Source organism: Brachyistius frenatus, unplaced genomic scaffold (genome assembly GCF_029030835.1).
Source record: "Brachyistius frenatus isolate BFR_SWC_R1_liver_20210118 unplaced genomic scaffold, ASM2903083v1 Contig_10, whole genome shotgun sequence".
In the NCBI taxonomy this organism is placed as follows: Eukaryota; Metazoa; Chordata; class Actinopteri; family Embiotocidae; genus Brachyistius; species Brachyistius frenatus.
Window position 1 is genome coordinate 7283095 of NW_027210609.1, and position 21846 is coordinate 7304940.

The 21846-nt window shown below is 43.1% G+C and overlaps 2 protein-coding genes across 2 annotated transcripts in view; both read right to left on the reverse strand.

Moving 5' to 3' along the window:
- Positions 1-383: 383 nt before the first annotated feature.
- LOC138616384 (T-complex protein 11-like protein 1) lies at positions 384-8279 on the reverse strand. Its single transcript, XM_069690624.1, has 11 exons — positions 7986-8279; positions 6655-6745; positions 6399-6528; positions 6201-6321; positions 5323-5543; positions 4566-4707; positions 4287-4390; positions 3655-3790; positions 2101-2282; positions 1506-1678; positions 384-640 (listed from the first exon to the last, which is right to left on the reverse strand). Exons 2-11 carry the CDS (start codon positions 6731-6733, stop codon positions 408-410), a joined length of 1521 nt encoding a protein of 506 aa, XP_069546725.1. The 5' UTR covers positions 6734-6745; positions 7986-8279; the 3' UTR covers positions 384-407.
- Positions 8280-9283: 1004 nt separating this feature from the next.
- Positions 9284-21846, reverse strand: part of phc2b (polyhomeotic homolog 2b (Drosophila)) — a 32782-nt gene continuing 20219 nt past the window's right edge. Inside the window, exons 8-15 of the mRNA XM_069691167.1 lie at positions 20109-20416; positions 17654-18029; positions 15163-15374; positions 13689-13818; positions 13270-13372; positions 13034-13148; positions 11875-12199; positions 9284-11784 (exon numbers count right to left, since the gene is read on the reverse strand). Coding sequence (XP_069547268.1) covers positions 11630-11784; positions 11875-12199; positions 13034-13148; positions 13270-13372; positions 13689-13818; positions 15163-15374; positions 17654-18029; positions 20109-20416 — 1724 coding nt within the window. The 3' untranslated portion in view covers positions 9284-11629. The remainder of the gene's footprint in view (positions 11785-11874; positions 12200-13033; positions 13149-13269; positions 13373-13688; positions 13819-15162; positions 15375-17653; positions 18030-20108; positions 20417-21846) is intronic.

Here is a 21846-nt window from a genome sequence, read left to right on the forward strand (position 1 = left end):
ATCTTGGTCGGACAAAATTTTGGTCCTCTGGCCCGAGGCACCTTTCACGCCTGTTGTTCTGGTTTGGACGAAACAAGGTTGGTGAGAAAACACCCTTAATGTGACCGATGAAGGAATTTTCTCATTAACACTTCATAATGTCAGTAATTTCTGTCCAGGTTAAAGCTTTTAAAAAAAAAAATCGCATAGGTTTTTCTAATGCCCTCAGATTAGTGGTTAAGATATTCAGTACCTGCCTCGTGCTTTGATTTGGAATTTTAACAAAATATTCCCTTCCTGGCGACTGTAAAAGTCTCTTAAGCAACAGGAAGAACGATTAATTCGGCTGCGTCGTTGTATATTTTGACATCGAAAAACATTTTCATTCATTGTATTTACACCGTCGGTTGCCTTGGTGACCTCTCAGTTTAACGCGAGTCCTCCCCGGTCTCCGCCTCCCCCGGCGGGAACAGCAGCTTCCTGAGGATGGGTGCGTAGAAGGGACCGAAGACTGTTCGGTTGAAGTGGACGATTCGCCCGAAGGCCGTCCCCAGCTCGGCCAGCTCAGCGCTCACCGGCCTGAGGGAAGCAGGCGGCTCCGGACTCCTTTTAGCGGGGCCGCCCTGCAGCGTGGCCTTGAGGAAGCCCTGTACCCTTTCTCCTGTGTTTGTTCGAGAGAGGGAGGGAGGGAGAAAGGAGTCAGCGCTCTGCAGCAGCGTCCAAGTTTTAAAGCACAGAGAGAACCCAAACTCTGTGGCAGTACGATGTGGTATCCTCAAAATGTCAAGAGTTTATTAATCTTCCCTAATCAAAACGACAACAACAAAAAAAAAGATCAAAAAATGTTCCTCGACATTTTATCAGCCTGAAAGGTTGGGAGTTTTCTAAACCACCAACCTGATGTCGTCTGATTGGTTTAGCTGTTAAACCCTTCAGTATCCAGCACTAATGTGATTATATAATCTTTCTCCTAATTCTGCATTACAGATTAAACAGTTAGTTGATAAACATAATTATACATTCTGAATCATGTAATCTATAAAATATAAGCTGGTGTACGTATGTTCTAATAAATATTTCACCGTTGTGTGGTTTTGATCAATCGTTTTTCAAACTAAATGCAGAACATCCTCCCAGATCTTTAAATCGAACGATTGGCATGTTCTTTTGTCATATACAAGAGCAAACTAAATATTTTATTGTTGCGAGTGTTGGTTTTTTAGAACAGAGGCAGTATGAGGATGTCACAGCGAGTTCTGATAGAAATATTTTCTGACATTTTACAGACAAGAAATAAAGTCATGTTTCTCCTCTGCAGTGAAAACGGTGCGTCTCCAAACATGAACTTTAAACGGCCTAAAAAAAATGAAAAAAAAATGCTGCAATTCTTTAATTGAATTGTTTTCTTTTACCAATGTGCAGCTATAAACACGGAAATGTTAATCCATTTCCATAATTTCTCTTTTTTTTTTTTTTTTTTTTTTACTTCAGTGAATCCTTTATGAACGTTTGGGTTCATGTCTGACCTGTAAGTGTGCGAACAGGGTTGTTGTGCTTCCACAGGTCAGATATTTGTCCCCTCAGCAGATCCCGGTTCTCCTGAGGCAGCGCTGCTCCTCCCTGGCGGCTCGCAGCTTCGGTCACCTGCTGCAGTACCGTCTCCCCCAGACCCAACAGGGCCCCCTTCAGGTCAGCCTCCCTGCAGCACCAGGAAACAGGCATCAGGCCAATCACCAGCAGGCTTCATCAGGTGAGTATGAGATCACAGGCCAACAAATTTATCCTGCTAAGTAAAGACTCCTGAGTCTAATTGAAGTAATTTAATGTTCTCACTAAAGGGATTTAAACTTGAATAAAACTGTATATTAATAAAGGTGATTAGGGAAGAAATAAACGATATTTTAGTGCCGAGTGTGAGCCGGCCGGGACGAGGCTCGCAAGCAGCTGTTCCGCATTTATCCGCTAACGATGACGGGGCTTTCCAACGAGCAGAACGAACGAGGTTAGCTGGATCTGTTCTGACAAGCCAGTTGCCTGCTGTCGCCTCCGTCGGTTCCCCTCCGCGTTCGATACCTGTTCCCCGTGACAGCCAGTACACGCGTCGCCACATCCCCCTCTTACCTGGTGTGACCGCCCTCCAGCAGGGCAGTGACGCACTGCCTGAGTTTACCTACAAACCCCTGCAGGGAGAAAACGGTGGGCCCGCACTGAGCGCTGGTCAGGAGCAGCACCGACGCCTCCAGGACCAGCAGCTGGAGCCGCCGGCCCAGAGCGTCCAGGCGGGCTCGGTCCATCAGCACCGTCTGCGTGTGGAGGACAGGTCAGGGTCACACGGTTAATCACCGGGACGTTCCAACGTACACATGAATCTGATTCAAAGAAAACCAACAGCTGGATTTTTTTTTTTTTTTTTTTTACAACAGTGATTCTTAACCAGGAGGTATAAAGTGAAGTTTAGCTTCACTAATTTGAATAAATAGAAGTTAGGATTTGATGTCTAAAAAGTGAATGGTGAATTGGTTGATGTAGATTGATGGAAAAAAAAAAAAAAAAAAAAAGATTAGTCTCTTCCTCTTATTTGCGTTGTGGCTCCGGAAAGTCTCTTTTGGTTTCTCTCTTATTTGCAAGTGATTCCTTTTTGTTTTACTTTCCGCATCTAATTGACGACTCCCCTTATCTTGTGACCTACAACCAACTCGGTATCACCATACGAAAGCAGATACAAAGGGAATGGGGGCGACTGTCAACTGTTCGTCACCACTGTATAAAAGCTGCCCTACGGAGGAGTGACGTGAAGCAATGCTGGACACCTCTCTTTGAGGGCGCATGTAGTCGCTCCTTCTGGCAAGAATAAATGTCCGACGTGTTTGATTTTTGAACCAAGCCTCTGAGTAATTTTTCCAACGTAGATGTTAAAGATAATGTGTAAATGGGGAATTTTATTGGCGAGAATAAAAGGATAAATCAGAAATAGTGAGATTTCGGATAAATTTACTGTTGAAAATTTTTGCTAAATAAATGGACAAATTGTTGATTTTTTTTCTTTTTTTGCCTTGAGAAAAAGATAAACTGAAGAAATCAATGTCTCTAAGGAGCCTAATTGATAAACAGTTTGAATAAACGGCTAGAAATGGATAAATGGTAGAAAGATTTGCTTAGATGGGATTTGTTGGCGCACGCAAAGTCCATCCAAACATTACTTTGTTTTCATTTTCACTTGATATTTGTCCCCAGAAATGTTTAAGCTAAAAAAAAAAATATTTACATATTTGTTTGTAATCGATGTCTAAGTGATAAACTTTTGCATAAATAGCTAAAAAAAAAAACCAACAACTGATAAATGGTAGAAAAATGTGCTTCAGCCACTTCATAGCATGACATACCGGTTCTATGAAAAACACGACTGTCGTGTTCAAAGACATCCGGTTTAAAACCACCTGAACACATCTGATGTTGATTAATGTGTGTGAGAGTTCATGTGACAGGCTGAGAGGTCACATGTGATTAAAAAGGCTGGAGAGTCGCCGTCCTAAAACGACTCTTGACGCGTTTGCCACGGGCTTCGCCGTGCAGCAGTGTGAGGAGGGAAGTGGAATATTCCCCGTTAATCAATAAAATATCACTTGGCCTAATGAAAGGCGCGGCGTGACGTCATTTTCCCCGGCTGCAGCTGACCTCGGGATATTTCTGGTCCCGCGGGTCCCAGCGGAGCAGGCGCGTGTAGGCCCGGTTGAGGACAGCGGTGGCGCCGAGAGGACCCGGAGAGCCGGAGGACGACTCCTCCTCCTCCTCCGCCTGCTGTCCAGGGAAGCTGCAGAGGAGGAACATTACATAAACACGGAAACTATACAAACGATTCGGATCAACTGCAGGATGCACGGTGTTTTCAGCTGCGCGGATGCAGACGAGTTCATGTTTCCACATTAAGATACGTTTGTTAATCAGATTATCAACAACAATTTAGATATTTGATCATGTTATGACATTTTTTTTTTTTTTAAAGCCTAAATTTCTGTTCTTATTTCAGTTTCTTAATATTTGTTGCTCTTCCACTGAAATTAAGTGAATATCTTTCTGGACCGCTGACTGAACAAAACTGGAAACTTGAGTTCGGGAAACAGAGACAACAATTAATCAAGAATATATTTAGCAGATTAATTGATAATGAAAATAATTATTGATTGCAGCCCTGTCTGCTTGTATCTCTAATTACTTTTCTGACTATGTTTGAGGACACCAACTGTTTAGAAAAAAAGAAGGCTACTAGAAGTTTTCGTTAAGACATTTAGTGTCCCAGTGAACGTGACTAGGTCAGCAGCAGAGAACCTGTAACTGCGCCAGAGACTCTGATCGGCCAGAACATCCGAGCCAACGGAGCCAGAGTTCGGTGGTTGGCCGTCCAGCTCCTCACCTGATATATACGAGAGGGTGACAAATGGCAGAACGGCTCTTTGGAGCGACCGGGTTCAAAATGTGTTTAATTGGAAAACTGAAATCTCCAGTGACCATAAATGTCACGCCGGCAAAGTCAACTTCATCACCGGTCACCCCTCGGTGTGTCAGTCGGGTGGGCGATGTGAAGCCGCCTCACCTGGCTGCTGGTCCAGGATCTGCTGGAACTTGGCCCTCTCGTACTGCACGGCCTGCTGCAGGAGGTGCGGCCGCAGGCTCTGGAGGGTGAAGTTTACCATGTCGGTCTTCATCAGGCCCAAGACGTGGAAGATCTCCCTGATCAAAGGAGCGCAGGAATTACTTTCAGATTGTTTTGTAACTTTTTTATAAATGCCAACTGAACTTCGGGAGTCGAGGAGCAACCGCAGCAAATCACAATCACCTTTACTTTAGTTTGAAGTAGAAGTAACCTGAGCAGTGGGTGCAGAAGTGATCTCGCGCTCACACAAACAAAACTTTTTTTTTGTTTTTTTTGTTGTTTTACATTAAAGCTGCATTACTAGTAAAAAGAGTACAAATTAATTAGTAGAAATTTGACATCCCCCTTTAGCAAATGACACTATTAAAACTTGTGGAAAAAATGTATTGACTTTATTTCATGAGAAGTTGAAAGAAAGTCTACGGCGCCAGAGCCTTTTTGGAGCCAACCCCTAGTGGCCCTCAATGTTATTGCAGTTTAAGGAACTTCTGCATTGGCCTCATTTTTTTAGACCTGAAAGCTTTGTCCAGTTTTATGTATATTATATATATTTTATATGTATATATTTGCTAGCAGTAATGCTGTTCCAGATATGCAGCTGTCTGCGTGATCTAGACTTGTGGAAAAATACAGAAATTATGGGTCGTTTACTTGGATTTACTGATTCCAGGTGGTGTTAATCTGCCCCTTACCTCAGGAGCTCCACGGGGTCCTTGAGGTCCCGCAGGGCCCTGACCTCTGGGTCGCGCACCGGAGCACATAAGGACGCCATTGTGTTGATGACAAATCCTGCCAGCCTGTGGAGGTCCAGAGCTCCGTGGTCCACCTCCTGCCGGATCAGCTCCATGTCCAGAACCTCGTCCAGCTGAGACCTCAGTCTGACGTGAGCGGGCAGCAGCAGCGAGCCAAGCATCTGAAGGTAAAAACTCATTTACTGTCAAGAATTTCCACTTCATCCATTCGGTTTACCCAAACGCACGCACATTTCAGAGAGGTATCCAGCCTGATCACACAAGATGTCAATATCATAGTTTAAAACTGAGCACCTTCAATCGTTAGATTTAATGAATAGAATAGACGACAAACTTTCCCCTGCGTTCATTTTAAGAGCACATCTTATGGGGAAAGTAAAGATTTTTCCAATATTGTCTGTGGGCTACTTCTACCTGCAACCGTACACGGAAATTAAACAAAAGTTACTTCAAATCACTGCTTTCCATTTAGAAGCTTGGTTATTGATTATTATTGAACTAGAGAATTATATGATATTGTGATGTTTAATCAACAGTTTTAATCATTATCTTTGATTACAGGTTTGATAGAAAAGAAAACAATCTGAAGAAATCATGTTGGACTTGTGATGTCATATTTTCTGACATCTTACGGACAAATTGTTAGACAACAAAACTAGGTAATAAAGAATAAAGACAGTCGTCCGACATCTCTTCAGTGTAAGTTTGGCAACATGTTTTTGTTCACGTGGCCTTTAACTACACGTTTTTTTTTATTTATTATATTTTCAGAGCGGAGTCGTAGGTCACAGTGGCTCCTCTCGTTGGCAGACACTTACCGTTTTGACCTCCTGCAGCAGGATGACAGCATGGTCGTAGTTCGGAGGATCGCTGCTCAGCTGCTCCTGAAGACTGTCCCAAAACGCCCTGTGGACGATCGCTGTCACTCTGTCCTCCAGGCTGAAGGTGAGAGGTAAACAACACTTTTATAGTAAGAAGAGCCAAGGTGACTTCAGCGGGAGGAGTGCTTCTCTTGCCTGTCTGTGGGAGGGCTCCTGGGTTTGAGGCAGAAGTCTCCGTTCACCACTATCTCGTGCGCGAGGCTCAGGTTGGAGACGCAATTTTGCAGCTCCATCAGGCTGGATAATGAGGCGGTGGGTGGGCTCCCTGACACCACAGACAGGACACACACACACACACTGATAATTAAAACTGCCACGGTGGTAATAATTCAATTACTAATGGTCCCTGAACGGGCCTGAAAACAATAACTGCTATAATAAAGCTCCGTACCTGTAGGAGAGTCCAGCTTTTCCAGGCGGGGAAGGTCAGCGGGGGAATCGCCAGCGGCCTCCTCTCTCTGATTTGGCATTTCAGCAACAGTCTACGACATTTAAACGACTCATTAACTCGGTGAAACTGCCCTTTTTGTTTCAACAGTGTGTACAGTAATAAAAATACTCACGGCTGAGAACATTACTCCATTGATCAATGATTGCGGTTCTTTTTTTTCATAAAGGCTAATACAGATAGTTCCAGTTCAACATGTTAAGATTTGCCTCTTTTCTTTCTCATTTATGATGTAAACAAACCGTCTTCGGGTTTCTGTTGGTCAAATGAAACATCAACTGTGAAGAGGTTACATCTCACTGGGTATTTTTTTTTTATTATTGTTTTCTGAGTTTATATGAAACAGTGAATTGAGAAAATAATCTCTAGTTTAAATTAACATTAAAGATACTCTGATCTTAAGTAGCAGCACCACAATGAAGAAAAATAAAAAAAACTCCACTCAATTACAAGTAGATGTCCCGGATTAAAAAACGTACTGGTACAATCTGCAAAATGACTTATATTATCAAAAGTAGTTGATATTATGCACCACGTCCCAGTTTACAGTGTTAAATTGATCGTATATAAATTACTAGAGGTAAAGAAGCACCAAATGTAAATACTCAAGTAAAGTACCTGTAAATTGTACTTAAATACAGTACTTAAGTTACTTGTACTTCCACCATTCATTTCCACCACTGAAAAATAATTTGAAAAATACTGTGATCAACCAAACACTATTATTGAGCTTGTTAAAGATAGCAGCTAACAAAGTCAAATTACAGTCAAAATAAAGCAGCGTTGGAAAAAGTACCTTTTCCAGCAGAAATGATGTTACAAGTTTTGCACTTTTTCTTCCAAAATTAACTTTTAAAAGGATCAAAAAAAAATAAAAGTGCTCATTATGCAGAATGAGTACTGCATGGAACTGAATATACATTTTACCGATATGCTGCTGGATAGCTTACTTTTAATTCAATTTAAAGCTGAAAATGAACTTTTACAAGTTTTGTGGGAGTAAAAGTTGAAATGTTTTGACGTCGAGCAGAAAACGGAAATACTCGTGAAGAACAAGTAGCCTACCTTCAAATCACACTCCAGTGCAGGATTGTAGTAATTTCCATCACAGATAAAAACCTAATACATACATACATACTTGTCTTCCTATACACAGCATCATTTTTGCGAAAACTTGCTTATTAAGCAATTTGAAATACCACATGGTTAAAACGGCAACACAAACTGAGGCGTAATATAAAAAAAAAAATTAAAAAAATCACACTTTATCTTACCAGATGATGGTATTTAGATTAATCTATTATGACCTGCAGATTTGACAGATGAAACGTCACCGACGTCTGTAACCGTGAATCCGTTTAAAATCCACTTTCAAGAACATCAAAGCTTCAATTCAAACCCGGGCGAAACCATTCTAAGAGATGTGAGGGGGGAGGGGGGGTCGTTCAACAATGACGGACCTCGTTAACGTGTCAACGCGCGACCTAAACCCGTTTGTGCGACTGTAGTATGACGCACGATGTAACTGTAAATGCAACAACTCGTTGACTCGTATTGGTTTCTGTATTAAAAACGGAAAAAGGCGGTACTACTTTTGGTTTGGTCCGTTCTCAAATCAAAACACAAGATGCGTCACTTGCCGTCTGTCGGGTCTCTGCTTGCTCTCCGCCCCGTCCTGCAGACTGCGATACAAAACCGCAGCTCGTCACAGCGTTTGAAACAAAAACTCGTCCTACCGGTTCGCTTTTTTGTTGTTGTTGTTGTTGTACTTCAGTGGAAACAAAGAGGAAAGCGGCCGGTTTGTATAAACCAGATAATTCTCTGCGAACAGCTGGAAATGTCCCCGTTTCCTACAAACCAGGAACTACGAGAAGGCTCAGTGCAGCTCCAGAGGATGGACAACCCGAAGCACCTAAATAACACAGCTGATCATTTAGTTTTCAAAGTCACACTTGTGTTGACAGGGCGTTTTTATTTTGCTCCTTTAATGTTGTATATAATCATGTCATGTTTTCTATAATTGTCTGTAGTCTCTAAAAACAAAACAGCTTTGAAAAAAAAAAAAAAAAAAAAATCCATTGACATCCAAGATGTATTTTGGTTTTTATGCTTATAATTTAGCAAATTGATTTATTTCAACTGTTCCAAACGTATGCGTTATTCCTCGTAAATGTACGTTTTTCTTTTCCAATTTTGGTCACGCACTATTTTTGTCTTTTAAATCACTGTAACTAGATTATGTTTAGGGTTTGTATTGTCTTATCGCAACTAATCTGTCAATTAAAGAAGGCACATCGACAGGGAGGAGAGCTGTAGACATGAAGCAAATATATAATATACTCAAAGCCCTGAAATAAATACTTCCTCCTAAGTAACACTGCCACAAACGTGTTGATTTAACATTAGAGGATTCATAAACCAAATGTTGGTTGAAAGTTTGTCGCGTCAGTTTGCAATTTGGGTACGTGAACGTGCAGTTTTTTTTTTTTTTTAGCACCGAAACCCGAAATAATAATAATAAAAAACACCTAATAGTGTCCGAGAGGACAACACACGCATAAGAAAGACAGAATTGTATTGCAAATTATTTATAAATGCAAAATGTGTAACAAACCGTTTTGATAAATACGAGCATTTGACAAAGCGTTATCTAAAAAAGTCCATCACACCCACAAAACAAATAGATATGATCATCTGTTCATTAGAAAAAAAAAAAAAGACATTAAAAACACCTCCCAGGCCGAAGATCTTTTATACATTTGCATATTTCAAAATACTAAACACCATTAAATTTCTGCTTTGAAATAACAAGGATAACTTAAATGACTGCTGCGCTGCTATGTACTGTACATACTGTATAAACTTTTTTTTGTTGTGTGCATTGCTTCACAAATCTCACTCCAGATTTCTCACGTCAGGGCGAGCGGCTCGTAACATTAAAGCAAACCAAAGAGAAAATAAGTGCCAAAGGCAGGGCTGTTTGAGGAGAGTCGGTGTCCTCCTACGAGACAGAGACAAGAAATCAATGTCATATTTTAGTAAATCATTTTGAAAAAGTGCCCCCCCCAAAAAAAAAAAAATCATTTGCAAGCAGTTTAAACCTGCAGGAGAAAACTGGCGAGCGAGAGGAAAATCGATGTCACAAAAGAAGCTGCTTAAACGGTTTCTCCCGCATTCGCGCTTTGTATTCGGGAGCTGTGAGAGTCGTATTGTGAGAAAAAAGGCGACGGAGCACCGACTGAATAAAAATGAGAAAATTAATGAATGCAATCTTCTGTTCCCAGCCACACAGCCATTTCCCCTCTCTCATTCACACACTAACAAAACTGTACAAAAACATGTCTAATAATATAATAAATTCAGACTTCACTCATGCTGGATTCAGCACAGGCACAACTCAACAGTAGTGTATTCTCACACCGCTTTGTTCCCTCCGCCTTATTTTCTTCACCGTCTTTCATTGAACTTTGTAAGAGTTTGTTTTGTTGTTTTTTTCCTCAGGCCGAATCCAAAACCCCATTAACATCTGGAATTATCGCGGGATCAGGATGGAGAGGTGTTATCTGGATGAAGACATTTGATAAGAGCTTTTGCGTCTCCACCTGGTATTAATAAGCACTCTTGTTATCTTAATTCTGCCGCGATGTGATCAAATCTTACCGGATCAAACTTGACGGTAGATGATGTTAACGTCTCAAGGTCAAGGAACACGGGCTCTTCCTCTCTGCGGGTGAAAGGGCAATTTGTAGCTTTCGGACAGGAAGCTTGAGACGCGGAGGGAGTAGGCGAAGTCAGGTGAGCTATTATTCAGAACAAGGCCCGAATAAATCACTACGTGCTCTGTTGCATCATGTTGTTCCCATTTCTCTCTCTCTCTCTCTCCTCTCGTTTCCGGTCAGCTCTCTACTTTTTTACTCCCTAATTAAAGCGTAAAATGCCGCGTCTGGATGAGCAGAGTCGTACACGGACGTAGTTACACCTGCATCAACATTAAAAAAACAAACAAAAAAAAACATCAGTCGTACAGCTCGTGTTAATATCAGGTGTAAACTAGTCGGTCACTTATCCTTTTCAAATATAATCACTTCTTTTAAAAAGGTGAGAAAAAAAAAAATCGGTATTTTTGGATTTTGGCAAGGCTCCTTTACAGATTTCATTGTTTTTTTTCCCAACAAGCACAGAGCTGCTCAGCTGCTGTGAGCGCATGTAAACACAGACTAGCAGCTTCCTGCTCACACTGCTGCCAAGTGTGATCAAGGTGCTGGAGGCTTCACTATAAATGACATCACGAACAGTCCTATGAACGGCAAATACAAGTTGTCCCTGTGCTGTACGCAGAGGGTGTAACGGTACAAGCCTTCATCCTGATTCTTCGGGGACGTGAAGTCAAGACTTCTGACGGGAACCGTTCGGTTCACAGGGCGAACTGAACCGGTACATTTCTACATACTGAAGTTCCCGGATGTACTTAAATGTCGGAAGTGTGACGTCCCTTGTTCATTAAGACTTTGCTGATCTTTTCTTTATGGACATTTCAATTTCATTTATTTAACGCTTCGTCTTATTCGCAGCTCCAGTTCCTATGACAGTAAGAACTGTGGTTGATTAGAGACTTCAGATTAATTACATTTTTTTTTTCTTATTTCTCTACAGTACCAAAAACGTACTGAACGGTGGACTCCAAACCCGAGGTTCATACCGCCTTCTGAATTTAGTGTACCGTTACACCCCGAGTCGTCATGTGACTGAGCTGACGCGGGAAGTACCATCTGTTTGTGCGATAAAGTCGAGCTCGAGTGAGATTCGGTATCAACAGCAAAAAGTCCAGTAGTGTGAAGAAGGCCAGGTCATAGTGCAGTAAGCTCTCTGTGCTGTCAGTGTTTTGGTCCACTCACACACCCACAACCACACACTCCTGCTAAGAGTCTTTGAGCATGTTGATGCGTGCAAAGATCTTGAGTGCAGGTCCCAGCTTAATGTTCATGGTGCTCATCAGGTGGTCCTCCTTCAACAGGAGCAGGGCCTGTCCGTCGATCTCCTGAGAGCGAAACTCGTCTGCAATCTCCTGACAACCTGCAGACGAACAACAGCAGTTATCACACTTGTCAAACGATGATCAGGGAATCCAGTGTCGAAGGTTTTCCCTGCATGAGCCCCACTGACCTGGCAGCGAACGGATGAACTCGTAAACCTCCCCCACGTTCCACTTGGTGGGGTCGTTGGGTAAGAAGCGCTGACAGAGCGACGGCGCGTCTCTCCCGCCGCAGCCCTCCTGGTCCGAGGCCCTGCTGGGCTGCCGGTGGACGAGGACCGGGGCCGGGGCCGGGGCGGGGACCCGGGGTCCTGAGCTGGCTGCTGACAGGGGAGACGGCGGCTCCTCGTAGCTGGACATGTCCGAACACGGGCTGGACTCCTCCTGACTGGGCTGAGAGGGATGCGGCGAGGACACGGAGCCGCCCTGAGTCTGCTGCGGCGAGGGGGACAGCTTCTGGAGAGGAGGAGAGTCGGGGACGACGTCAGGACTCGGGGTTTGAGGAACTGATGGCTCGTCAGTAAAACACTGCTGGAGCGTTATATTAGTCACAGCAAAGATGAAAGAGGTAGTAATAAGTACCATTTATGATGTACAATAGCCTCAACTGACCAGAATACACCTGCGGGGAGTCGATGGGGTTATTAGGTCGATACTACAACCTCGAAGATTACCCTCCGAATTATAAAACCCACTATCCGGTCCAACCGTGAGACTAAAGCACCCACAACTGGAGGTTCAAGACCCAACCCTCAAAACGTTACGTAACTCGAGATATTGTGGCTATGAAACCTTTAAAAAAAACAAATGTCTCAAGCCGAAAGACAACGTTATTTTCAGGATTCATTGTTCTGATTTATTACCTCATATTACCTGAGGATAACATAGAAAGTACTCTTTGAAAGATATCCAAAAAAAAAACACAAAAAAAAAAATCCCCCCAAAAGCCCAGTAAATCCAGGTGCTTTTGATGTCTTTGCAAATCGTGCAGCAGGTAGAAAATCTCTATTAATGCTTTCCAATTCCCACTGATCACCAATAAAGGTTTGACGCAGATCATAGAGCGCCGTAATGACCCTTTAAAAGACAGACGGAGACCAAATTACAGTCAAGTTCATTAAAAAGCACGAGGCGTGAAAAGTGCAGGGTCTAAAATGTGCAGTGGAAGCGGTATCTGACGCGGGGTAAAGTGTTAATGAGGAAGTTTTACATCAGTGAAGAAGTAAATGTGTGTGTGTGTGTGTGTGTGTGTGTGTGTGTGTGTGTGTGTGTGTGTGTGTGTCTCCGTACCTGCTTTTTAGCCTCCACACTGGCGCGGCCCTGCGATCTTCGACGCCAGCGACTCGCTGGTTTGTTCCTCTCTGGATGGAAGAGGCCGATCCGCTTGGTGCAGCCCACGTTGTACCTGTTTCCGAAAAATATCCACCGTTTTCAAAGCTTCTCTTTTTGGTACGACACGACAGAGGAAGCAGACGATTGTTCACATGGAGAGAGGATTATAAAAAAAAAAACCCGGGGTGACTCGCCTCTTTGCACAAACCACCGAGCAGAACCTTTTGGAGCCCTTGAACGTGTAGGCGAAATCCACCCAGCCGCAGTACTCGCATGTCAGCTTGGGCTCTTCTTTTTCTGCGGGAGACGCGGCAGCAGAAACAATATTAAAGACACACCGCTTAATATTTGGGTTTCTTCCGAAGTCAGACAATTTGCTCTTTGAAAACTGACAAAACGATTAAAATTCATCACTTTAGGCAACTTATTTTGTGTATTAATGTGTCGTATAAATGAAACGGACTTGATTTAAAATCCCTAATATCAATTTTTTTTTTGTTTTGTTCAAGTGGAATAATCAAATAATAATACACTTTCTAAACAGGATAAATCTACAGCAAGAAATACAGACAAACCTTTTATATGTTTTATATGTTGATCAGTTCGGTCTCACCTGGTTGGCTCATGTCCTCGGGCTCGGAGTCGCTGTTCGCCGGGTTGCTGACCGGAGTTTTGTCGGGGTCTGAGGACAGCTGATGATCCAGCTTCTTTGGGCTGTCGATGAGAATGGGCAGTCGCTCCACCTGGTGCCAGAGAGAAAATATTCACAAGCGCACCAACATGAAGCGCGACACACTCCAGGATTAAGACGGAAGAGCTGTGGTTAAAGACAAAAGCCGGACTGTTTTATGTTAACAGCTGCATTCTGTCAAATATCACGGCAGCAAACGTGAACCCGACGACAGAAAAAAAAAAATCAGTTGATGCCAACGTGCCGTTAAAACTCGTAGTTTGGATAAATGGATTCAAAGTGGCGTTGAAACGATCAAACAAAAAGACTTCGGTCTAGTTTGGAAGTTTCACACGTCACAGACATGTTGAAAAAAAAAAAAAAAAAAAAAAAAGTGTTGTTAGCAACGTTCACATTCAGGCCCGACAATGGAAATGTGTTGCGGATGACTAAACCGATCAAAATCTGGCAGAATTCACGCAGTCTGAGCTCAACTTTACTGGAAATTCGTTCCTCCAGTTTGTGACAGAACTCAAAGCAAAAGAGCATTAAAAAAAAAAATAAAAGCCATTTTTGTGCTAAGTTTGCCAACAGTATCTCCTCTAGCGGTTTGTTATTCATCAAAGTAAGAAATATGTATTTAATAGATCTGGAAAAAAAAATCAGTCGAATATTCAATTAGTCAATCAGAAAATTTTACATCCTTGAATTGTATAAATCGTTAAATTAAAAAAAAAAAAGGACAGGAATTTTGTAATTTCATAAAACATACAACTAATTCATTACTACAAAAACAAAACAGTCAATCGTAAATTACAACCATAACTGAATGTACCATACTGAGGTTTTCATAATGCAGATGCTGCATTCTTTGATGATGTTCATCTGTATTGACGCAGTGTGTTTGTATAAAATATAGAAAGCAGTTACATGAAATGTCCAGTAGGAGGCAGAGAACCCAAATTCTGTTGTTCAGTGTTGACACTCTTTTTTTTTTTGTTCTTTTTTTTTTTGTATAAGACAAATACAGATGGGAAGATATAAATTTGATCCACAGGCAAACGGATAGACTGTGAGACCGATTAGAGATTGTAACGCATTCAATTTCAAAGGAGATGACACCGATTAAGGAAGGATTTTTAAGCCTTAAAATAAGTGCGACGTTTTAATGCGCTGCTCATTATACACTCTCGCGCGCACACACGCGCACACACACACACACACACACACACACACACACACACACACACACACACACACACACACACACACCCATCCATATGGTGTCCCTGCTCCAGAGTGCTATCTGCCTGGAACTAATGACTGAATCAAACAGAAGCTGTGAGCTGTCACCACGAGTTCGCCTGCCGACGGCTCCCTGCGGGCGTGCACACCGGTTGTTTTGCCAGGTACTCACACACACGGGGAACGGCTCGGCTCCCTCCTGGATGACGAAGCCTTCGATGACATGCGTGAGGACCTGCGGCTTGACGATGGCCTGGGGCGGTTTGTTCTCTCCGTTGTGCGGCGCGCTGCCCGTCACGGTGGGCGCCTCGCTCTCATTTCCTGAGGTCATGGCCGGCGGTGGGGTCCCCGGTGCCGCGCTGGGTTTCTTGGTCGAGCCCCCTCCTGGACCAGAAAAATAAATACATCATCCAGTTACTACACAGGAGCGCGTACTCTGTGAGCAATGTTTCAGTATGAATGAAATTAGAGCTGAAAAAGCAGCTGATGAATGAATTCAGGTATTCTTAGCAGCAAAAAAAAGTCCACACACATATTCAAATGTGAATATTTGATGCTTTTCTTGTCATATGTGATGGCAAACTGCATATTTCTGGGTTTTTTAGATTGTTGGTCAGGAACAAAGCACTTTAAATATGCCATTTTGAGCTCCAGATGAAGATATTGAGCATTTTTGGTATCATTTTGTCACATTTTATAGACATATCGCTTAATCAGTTCATCAAGAAAATAATAAAAACACCAAAATTATCTGAAATGTGAGTTTTTGGCAGCTTTTTCTTGTATTATGTGATTGTAAACTGCTTATTTGGAGGTTTTAGACTTTAATATGGAGCAAACAAGACATTTATAGACATTTTTTTTTTGCTTTAGGAGCCTGCAAAGGTCAAAGTTTATGTGTACTCTGGCATTTTGTAGATAAATAAATACATGGTTGAAGCCTGAAATGTGAAAAGCCAAATCCACCAAAAGTTCTGATGAACGCCATGAAGGCATCATGTTTAAATTAAATCAATGTATTCTTATTCTGAGTTAGGTAGTTATGTTTTTTTTTCTTTTCTTCTTTGTGCCATAACAAATTGAAGCAGTGAGGCATCAAATACAAGCTACATATGATTATAGCGATATAATGAAACGTATATAACTGTCACATTATAGGCATCTCCGCGCAAACCGAGGCAGTCAGTCCTCACATCCACCTGCCTGCTGCCGACGGCCAAACAATAGCGGAACATCTGAAGTGACAAACTGTCGGTCAACACTAAACACTGAACCCGAATCCATCATGAATCACTTCCACCATCGCAACGACGCGTCGGCTTATTTAAAAAAAAAAAATAAATAAAAAAAAAAAAATGTTTTTTTAATAAAAACCCACAAAAGCAAAAGTAAACATCAAGTCGCCTTTAAAGCAATCTGTGTTAAATGAACTGAATTTTCTTACCGCGCAACTTCCGCTTTGTTCAGACAGAAAACATGCTCTCTCTCTGTATTGTGATGATCCGACAGACGCGCGCGTGCGCACACGCACACACACACACACACACAAATACACACAGACAAAAATACACACAGACACACAGCCAGGCTGCTGCTGCTGCTGCTCTGCTGCTTTAAGCTGCAGCGCCGCTTCACACCCGTAAATGAAAAGCTTGAAAACAGGGTCCGCCTCCCCGTTTCCTCCCACAGCGCGAGCAGCTCTGATCCTCCTCAGGCTGCTGCTGCTGCTGCTGATCAACACGTTACAACCAACCGGAAGCCCGAGCCCGGAGTCCTGCCGCCTGCAGCTCCAGCTCACTACTGGAAAGATCGTGTTTTGGTGCCTACTGACTGTCGACCGTTTCCCCGTGGCGGCGCATTAAAGCGGCAAATGAACATAACACACACGAGGTTTGCAGCAGGGCCGTAAACGGGATTTGAGCGGTACCAGGGGGACTACTGCCGGATATTAGTCGTAGGGAAACGGTCGCAGTCAGCGGGATGTGACGTGGTTTTCACGTCGTGCGTTGGCAACAAAACACCACATCACATCAGCTGCTCACTACTGACCCGGCCAATATTACAAACCCCAACAGAAAGCAGTCTGATCGGATAGTTTGGGCGAGTAGAAAAAAACAAAACCCTCTCCAACACTAACGAACCAGCATTTAAACCCACCTCAAGCCTTCATTTCACTCCTGCTTTCTAGCTTTCTTTTATCACACTCAACCGTTCGAGGCGCTTTTCATTTGCGCAACTAAAGTCAACACTATCGATGTCTCCCTGGAGAGGTTGTCTGAAAATGTGCGCTGCCATTGCCGCTTTTAAACAATGTTGCTCCTCCACCCACGCTTTAGGTGTCAGGTGATGTTCGGGACCACAGTTCAGGGAAATCGCAGAAACAACCCCAAAAGCATTAAAAGCCGAGGAACAGTGAAAGTAAACGAGCTGCTGCCGTGACCTGTGCTTGAACACGAGTATTGATTATTCGTTAACCTCCGCTGAAGATTAAAGCAGGAGTTAGTTCATTCAAGAACGGCAGAGCTGAGAAAGTTACAGGTCAAACGTTTTTAAACTGCCATTAATGTTCTCGTCCTGCAGGCCAAATGATTAGTTTATTTATTAAGAGTGAGTATTTTATAGAGAGTAATTTAGCAGCCGACAGAATCCAGGTGAGTCGTTACCTTGTGGCTGAACAGCCGGTGTGATGGGGTCGACCTTGGGCTGCTCTGCAGGTTTGGAGGGTTGCGATGGGGAAGGTGTAGGTGGTGGTGGTGGCTGCTGCTGCTGCTGCTGTTGCTGTAGTTGCTGCTGCTGAAATTGCTGCTGCTGTAGTTGCTGCTGCTGCTGCTGTAGTTGCTGCTGCTGGAGTTGCTGTAGTTGCTGTAATTGCTGTAGTTGCTGTAGTTGCTGCTGCTGTTGTTGTTGTTGTTGCTGCTGCTGCTGCTGCTGTTGTTGTTGTTGTTGTTGTTGTTGCTGCTGCTGCATGGATGGAGTCTGACATTCTCTGACCACAAGTGATGTTGGCTTATCTTTATTGTCCTGGACCAGTCGAGAGGCCTGAGACGTGCATCGGGGAACAAAAGACAAGAAGGACAAACATGAGGAAAGATATCCGAGACCGTCATGACAACACACATCAGAGGCCGTTGGTGCTTTTAATGTCCGTGACTCGGTTTGGAAAATATCTCACTAGTGGGAAAATATTACACCAAGAATCCAAAACTCAGAAGATTCCTAGTTTTTTTTTTAAATTTTCCTCACACGTATGGTCTTGGAGGAGAACCACAGACTGCGGGTGTTGTGGGAACAGTAGTTTTATTTTTATTTTTCTGGTTGCCACTTTAAAAAATAACAAATTCAATAATGTGTACAAGAACACAAAAATATAGGACAGGAATCCATGTTTCATTAGACATAAATGGGCACAAAAAGGGCAACAAAGGAACACATTTGTTATGCAAATCTGGAACAGCTATAATGGCTGGTGTGTGGCGTTTTACTTTGAAAGTCTACAAATGACCTCAAAGCTCGTCATAAGAGAAAGGTAAAAAGTTTTTTTGCTTTTATAAGAATACGTTGTCCTAAATATTGAACTTTTAAAATAATGACAATAAGACTGAAACACAAATTCTTTTCATTTTGAATCAAAAGGCGAACTGTAGATTTTTGGATCTTCAATGGTGTTTCTGAGCTGTTTATTTATGAGCCGGTCCCCTTTACCTTGCAAGCACACGCATGTCGGGGACATGGTTACAGTCATAGACTGGATATAAAAACTGTGACGTCGCCTCTGTGACCTCACCCAATAGGTTTTCCCGAAAAGCGGTTTTGAGGCTCAGTTCCAGGTGACTGTGGTCTTTACCCTCTTAGCGGTGCCCGACTCGGCCTCACTCCGAGCTAATCCAATCTAAATCCAAATGAACTATAGTGACTAAAACTGTTTTATGTACCAGGCTGTAAACATGGTATTCCTGCTGTAAAGTCAGGTATTTGAACACGGGCCTCTGTGGGGATCGACTCCCTTTAGGAGCCGGCCTCAAGCGGCCATTCGAGGAGCTGCCGTTTTTGGCACTTCCAACGTTGGCTTCGTATTTCAGCCCTCGAGGTTGATATTTAAATACACAGCCCCTGCCAATGTGTTTCCCACTATTCCACAGGTTGCAGTACAGTGAACCCTCGTTTATCGCGGGGGTTACGTTCCAAATAGAGACCGTGATAGGTGAAATCCGTGAAGTAGGAACCTTTATTTTTTTTACAATTATTATACAATGAAATACTCCATAATACATTGAAACCAAAGAACAAAACCTTTTTACAAGCCCAAGCATTTGTTTAACAAATAAAAGTACTGTATAAATGTGTTTTTTTTAACAAATAACTACTGTACTGTAAAATAATAATTTTAATCATCAATACGAACTGAAGGCTTCAAATTGCTGAGATCGGCACCGCCCCACTGCGACCCGAGTCATTGGATTAGAACGGGAGGAAATGAAAAATGATTATGAAAACAAATACAAAGTACAGTAGGACAAATAGTGACTCGTGTATTTCACTGCTCTTCTGACTGAGCCGCTGCATCCTGACTCCGCTCTGCAGCGGTTCTTTCTTCTAAAGCCGGCGGTGCAGGTGTGGTTTTTCGAGAGAAGAACATAGTTATCGGTAGTTGTTGTCGCTCTTTTTTCTTCTGGGCAAAAAGATTCTTATAAACCGACATGCCACCATCGATTATTTTTAATTTGGCAAGCTGTTTTACGTACGTGTACATATTAAACCGCAACGTTATTGACAAACAGGTAGAGAAGAAGCGGAGAGACTGTTTAGCCAATCAGAATGCAGAACACAATGCACGATGCAAATCCGTGAAGTAGCGAGACCGCGAAAAGTGAACCGCGTTATAGCGAGGGGTCACTGTAATGTGCCAGGGACTGCAGCGATGTGCCAACAAAAGCATGACAGAAGAAGACTGCTAGCGAGGTGACATGGATAGAAACAATGCAGGAACAAAGGGCTCTGAAAATGTTTGATCGTTGCCTTTATTTTTTGTTTGAGACATTGCTGTGTGTGTGTGTGTGTGTGTGTGTGTGTGTGTGTGTGTGTGTGTGTGTGTGTGTGTGTGTGTGTGTGTGTACTCACCGTCGGTTGTATTTGCAGGTTGATGGCGGTGAGCTGGACGGGCTGAGCTTTGGCGTGGTTGAGGGAGGAGTGGAGTGCGTGGGGGCTGATGGTGGAGTGGAAGATGGTGGCATGCTGGCTGGGTGTGGAAGGCTGGTGAGGAGCAGGTTTGGGCAGCACGGGGACCGGGTGCTGCGACGGCTGGATGGAGGCCGTCTGCAGTAGCTGGCCCGTCGGCCTCTGGGAACCGTGGCTCTGTTGGACCACAAACTGCTGCTGCTGCTGCTTGTGCTGCTGAACCAGCGAATGAGGCTGAATCTGCGTGTACGCTGGAACGACACATTGAAATTATGAGGTCCATCGTTGAGGTCCATTGTTGACCTGTATCCGGCAGCCACAGACTCTTCAGGTCTACTTTTAAATAAGCTCTAAAGTTCTGTCTTTCTCATTTTCAAACGGTTACTTGACCAAAACAAGGAATTCGAAGGTTGCACATTGGACTCTCGAAAAATTTGGATTTTTCAAATGTCATAAACTCAACTATATAAATGAATATATAATTGCCAGACAACTCGGTAAGAAAAGTAATCCCAGTTGGAGACCTGGTGTGTACAAAGATCAGACTCGACAATTTTTATGCCAAAAATCAAAGATTATTGTCTTCCATAAGATAATTAAAAAATATCTTTACGAAGCACACGTACTACAAATGATGGGCATCATTCATTTCATGCATGCTCACAACTGTCCCAACTCTGGATGTCGGGAACACGGTGCCTCGGGCTCAAACAGTGAAAAATGTTGACGTCTGCACAAAAGAGCTCGTTTTGCAGCGCTGCCTTCACCTGTACTCGTTGACAGCGTGTAACACCAAGAACTTGTTGAAAGGCGCACAAAGAGGCCCGCCGCTGCAGTTTCTTTTGCCCTGACCATTACTCACGAACCCTTTCAAAATGGCCTGTCACCACCTGTCAGTGCTGTTGTGGTTAAAAAGACATCCTGAGCTCATAGCTTGCCCCGAAGGCCCGAGATACAGCACATCAATCTTGTACCGTGGGAGCGCGTGTGTGCGAGCCTGAGAGCGTTCAGCGGGAGGACCCCGAGGCTACTCCAACATTAGAAATGCCTCGGGAAGAAACGTGAACAGTCAACTGTCCATGACACCGTTTATAGAGTTAATGTCGAGTCAGTAGGTTCCCATCTCCTTGATCTCCAAAAAACGATGAGATCTAATAGACTCAATCGTATTCCTAAAACCCCAATTAAGAAATAAGTTACTCCTGCAACAAAGTACGATAGAGCTCGTTACTACTTCACGACCCATGAGAACATGGAGGTGTTTGGTGATGTTAAATTTCCCAATAAATCCAAGAATGGAAAACTGCCAAGTGCGTTTGTCTCGAATTCTCCTCCTCCTCCTCCTCCTCCTCCTCAAAACCCTGTTCTTTTCGTGATGTTTTGTTTGGGAAAGGCTCCATCTGCTATTAAAGTTTCCCTATGTGGCACCAACCACAGTCTGTACCCAGCCGTGGAAAATACAGATGTTTCTATCCAGTTTGCATGTCATCAGTTATTTTAAAATGCTACACGATCTGCTGAAAACCGTTTTCTTTTTCACAAGGTGTGAGACGCAGTGAAACTCACCGACGGAAAAAACAGATAACAGCATGAGAAGATGATGTTAGCCTAGATGATGGTTCACTGTTAAAAGAGAATTTTAGTTTTTAACTGGAGTATGTGCACTAGAACAGATTAACAA

Coding starts and splice junctions, on each gene's coding strand:
- LOC138616384 (XM_069690624.1), bottom strand. CDS start 6,733: ATGCCAAATCAGAGAGAGGAGGCCGCTGGCGATTCCCCCGCTGACCTT. Junction 4,708..5,322: donor GACCCCGTGGAGCTCCTGAG/GTAAGGGGCAGA, acceptor TCCTTTGATCAG/GGAGATCTTCCACGTCTTGG. Junction 3,791..4,286: donor GGTTCTCTGCTGCTGACCTA/GTCACGTTCACT, acceptor CCTCCTCTGCAG/CTTCCCTGGACAGCAGGCGG.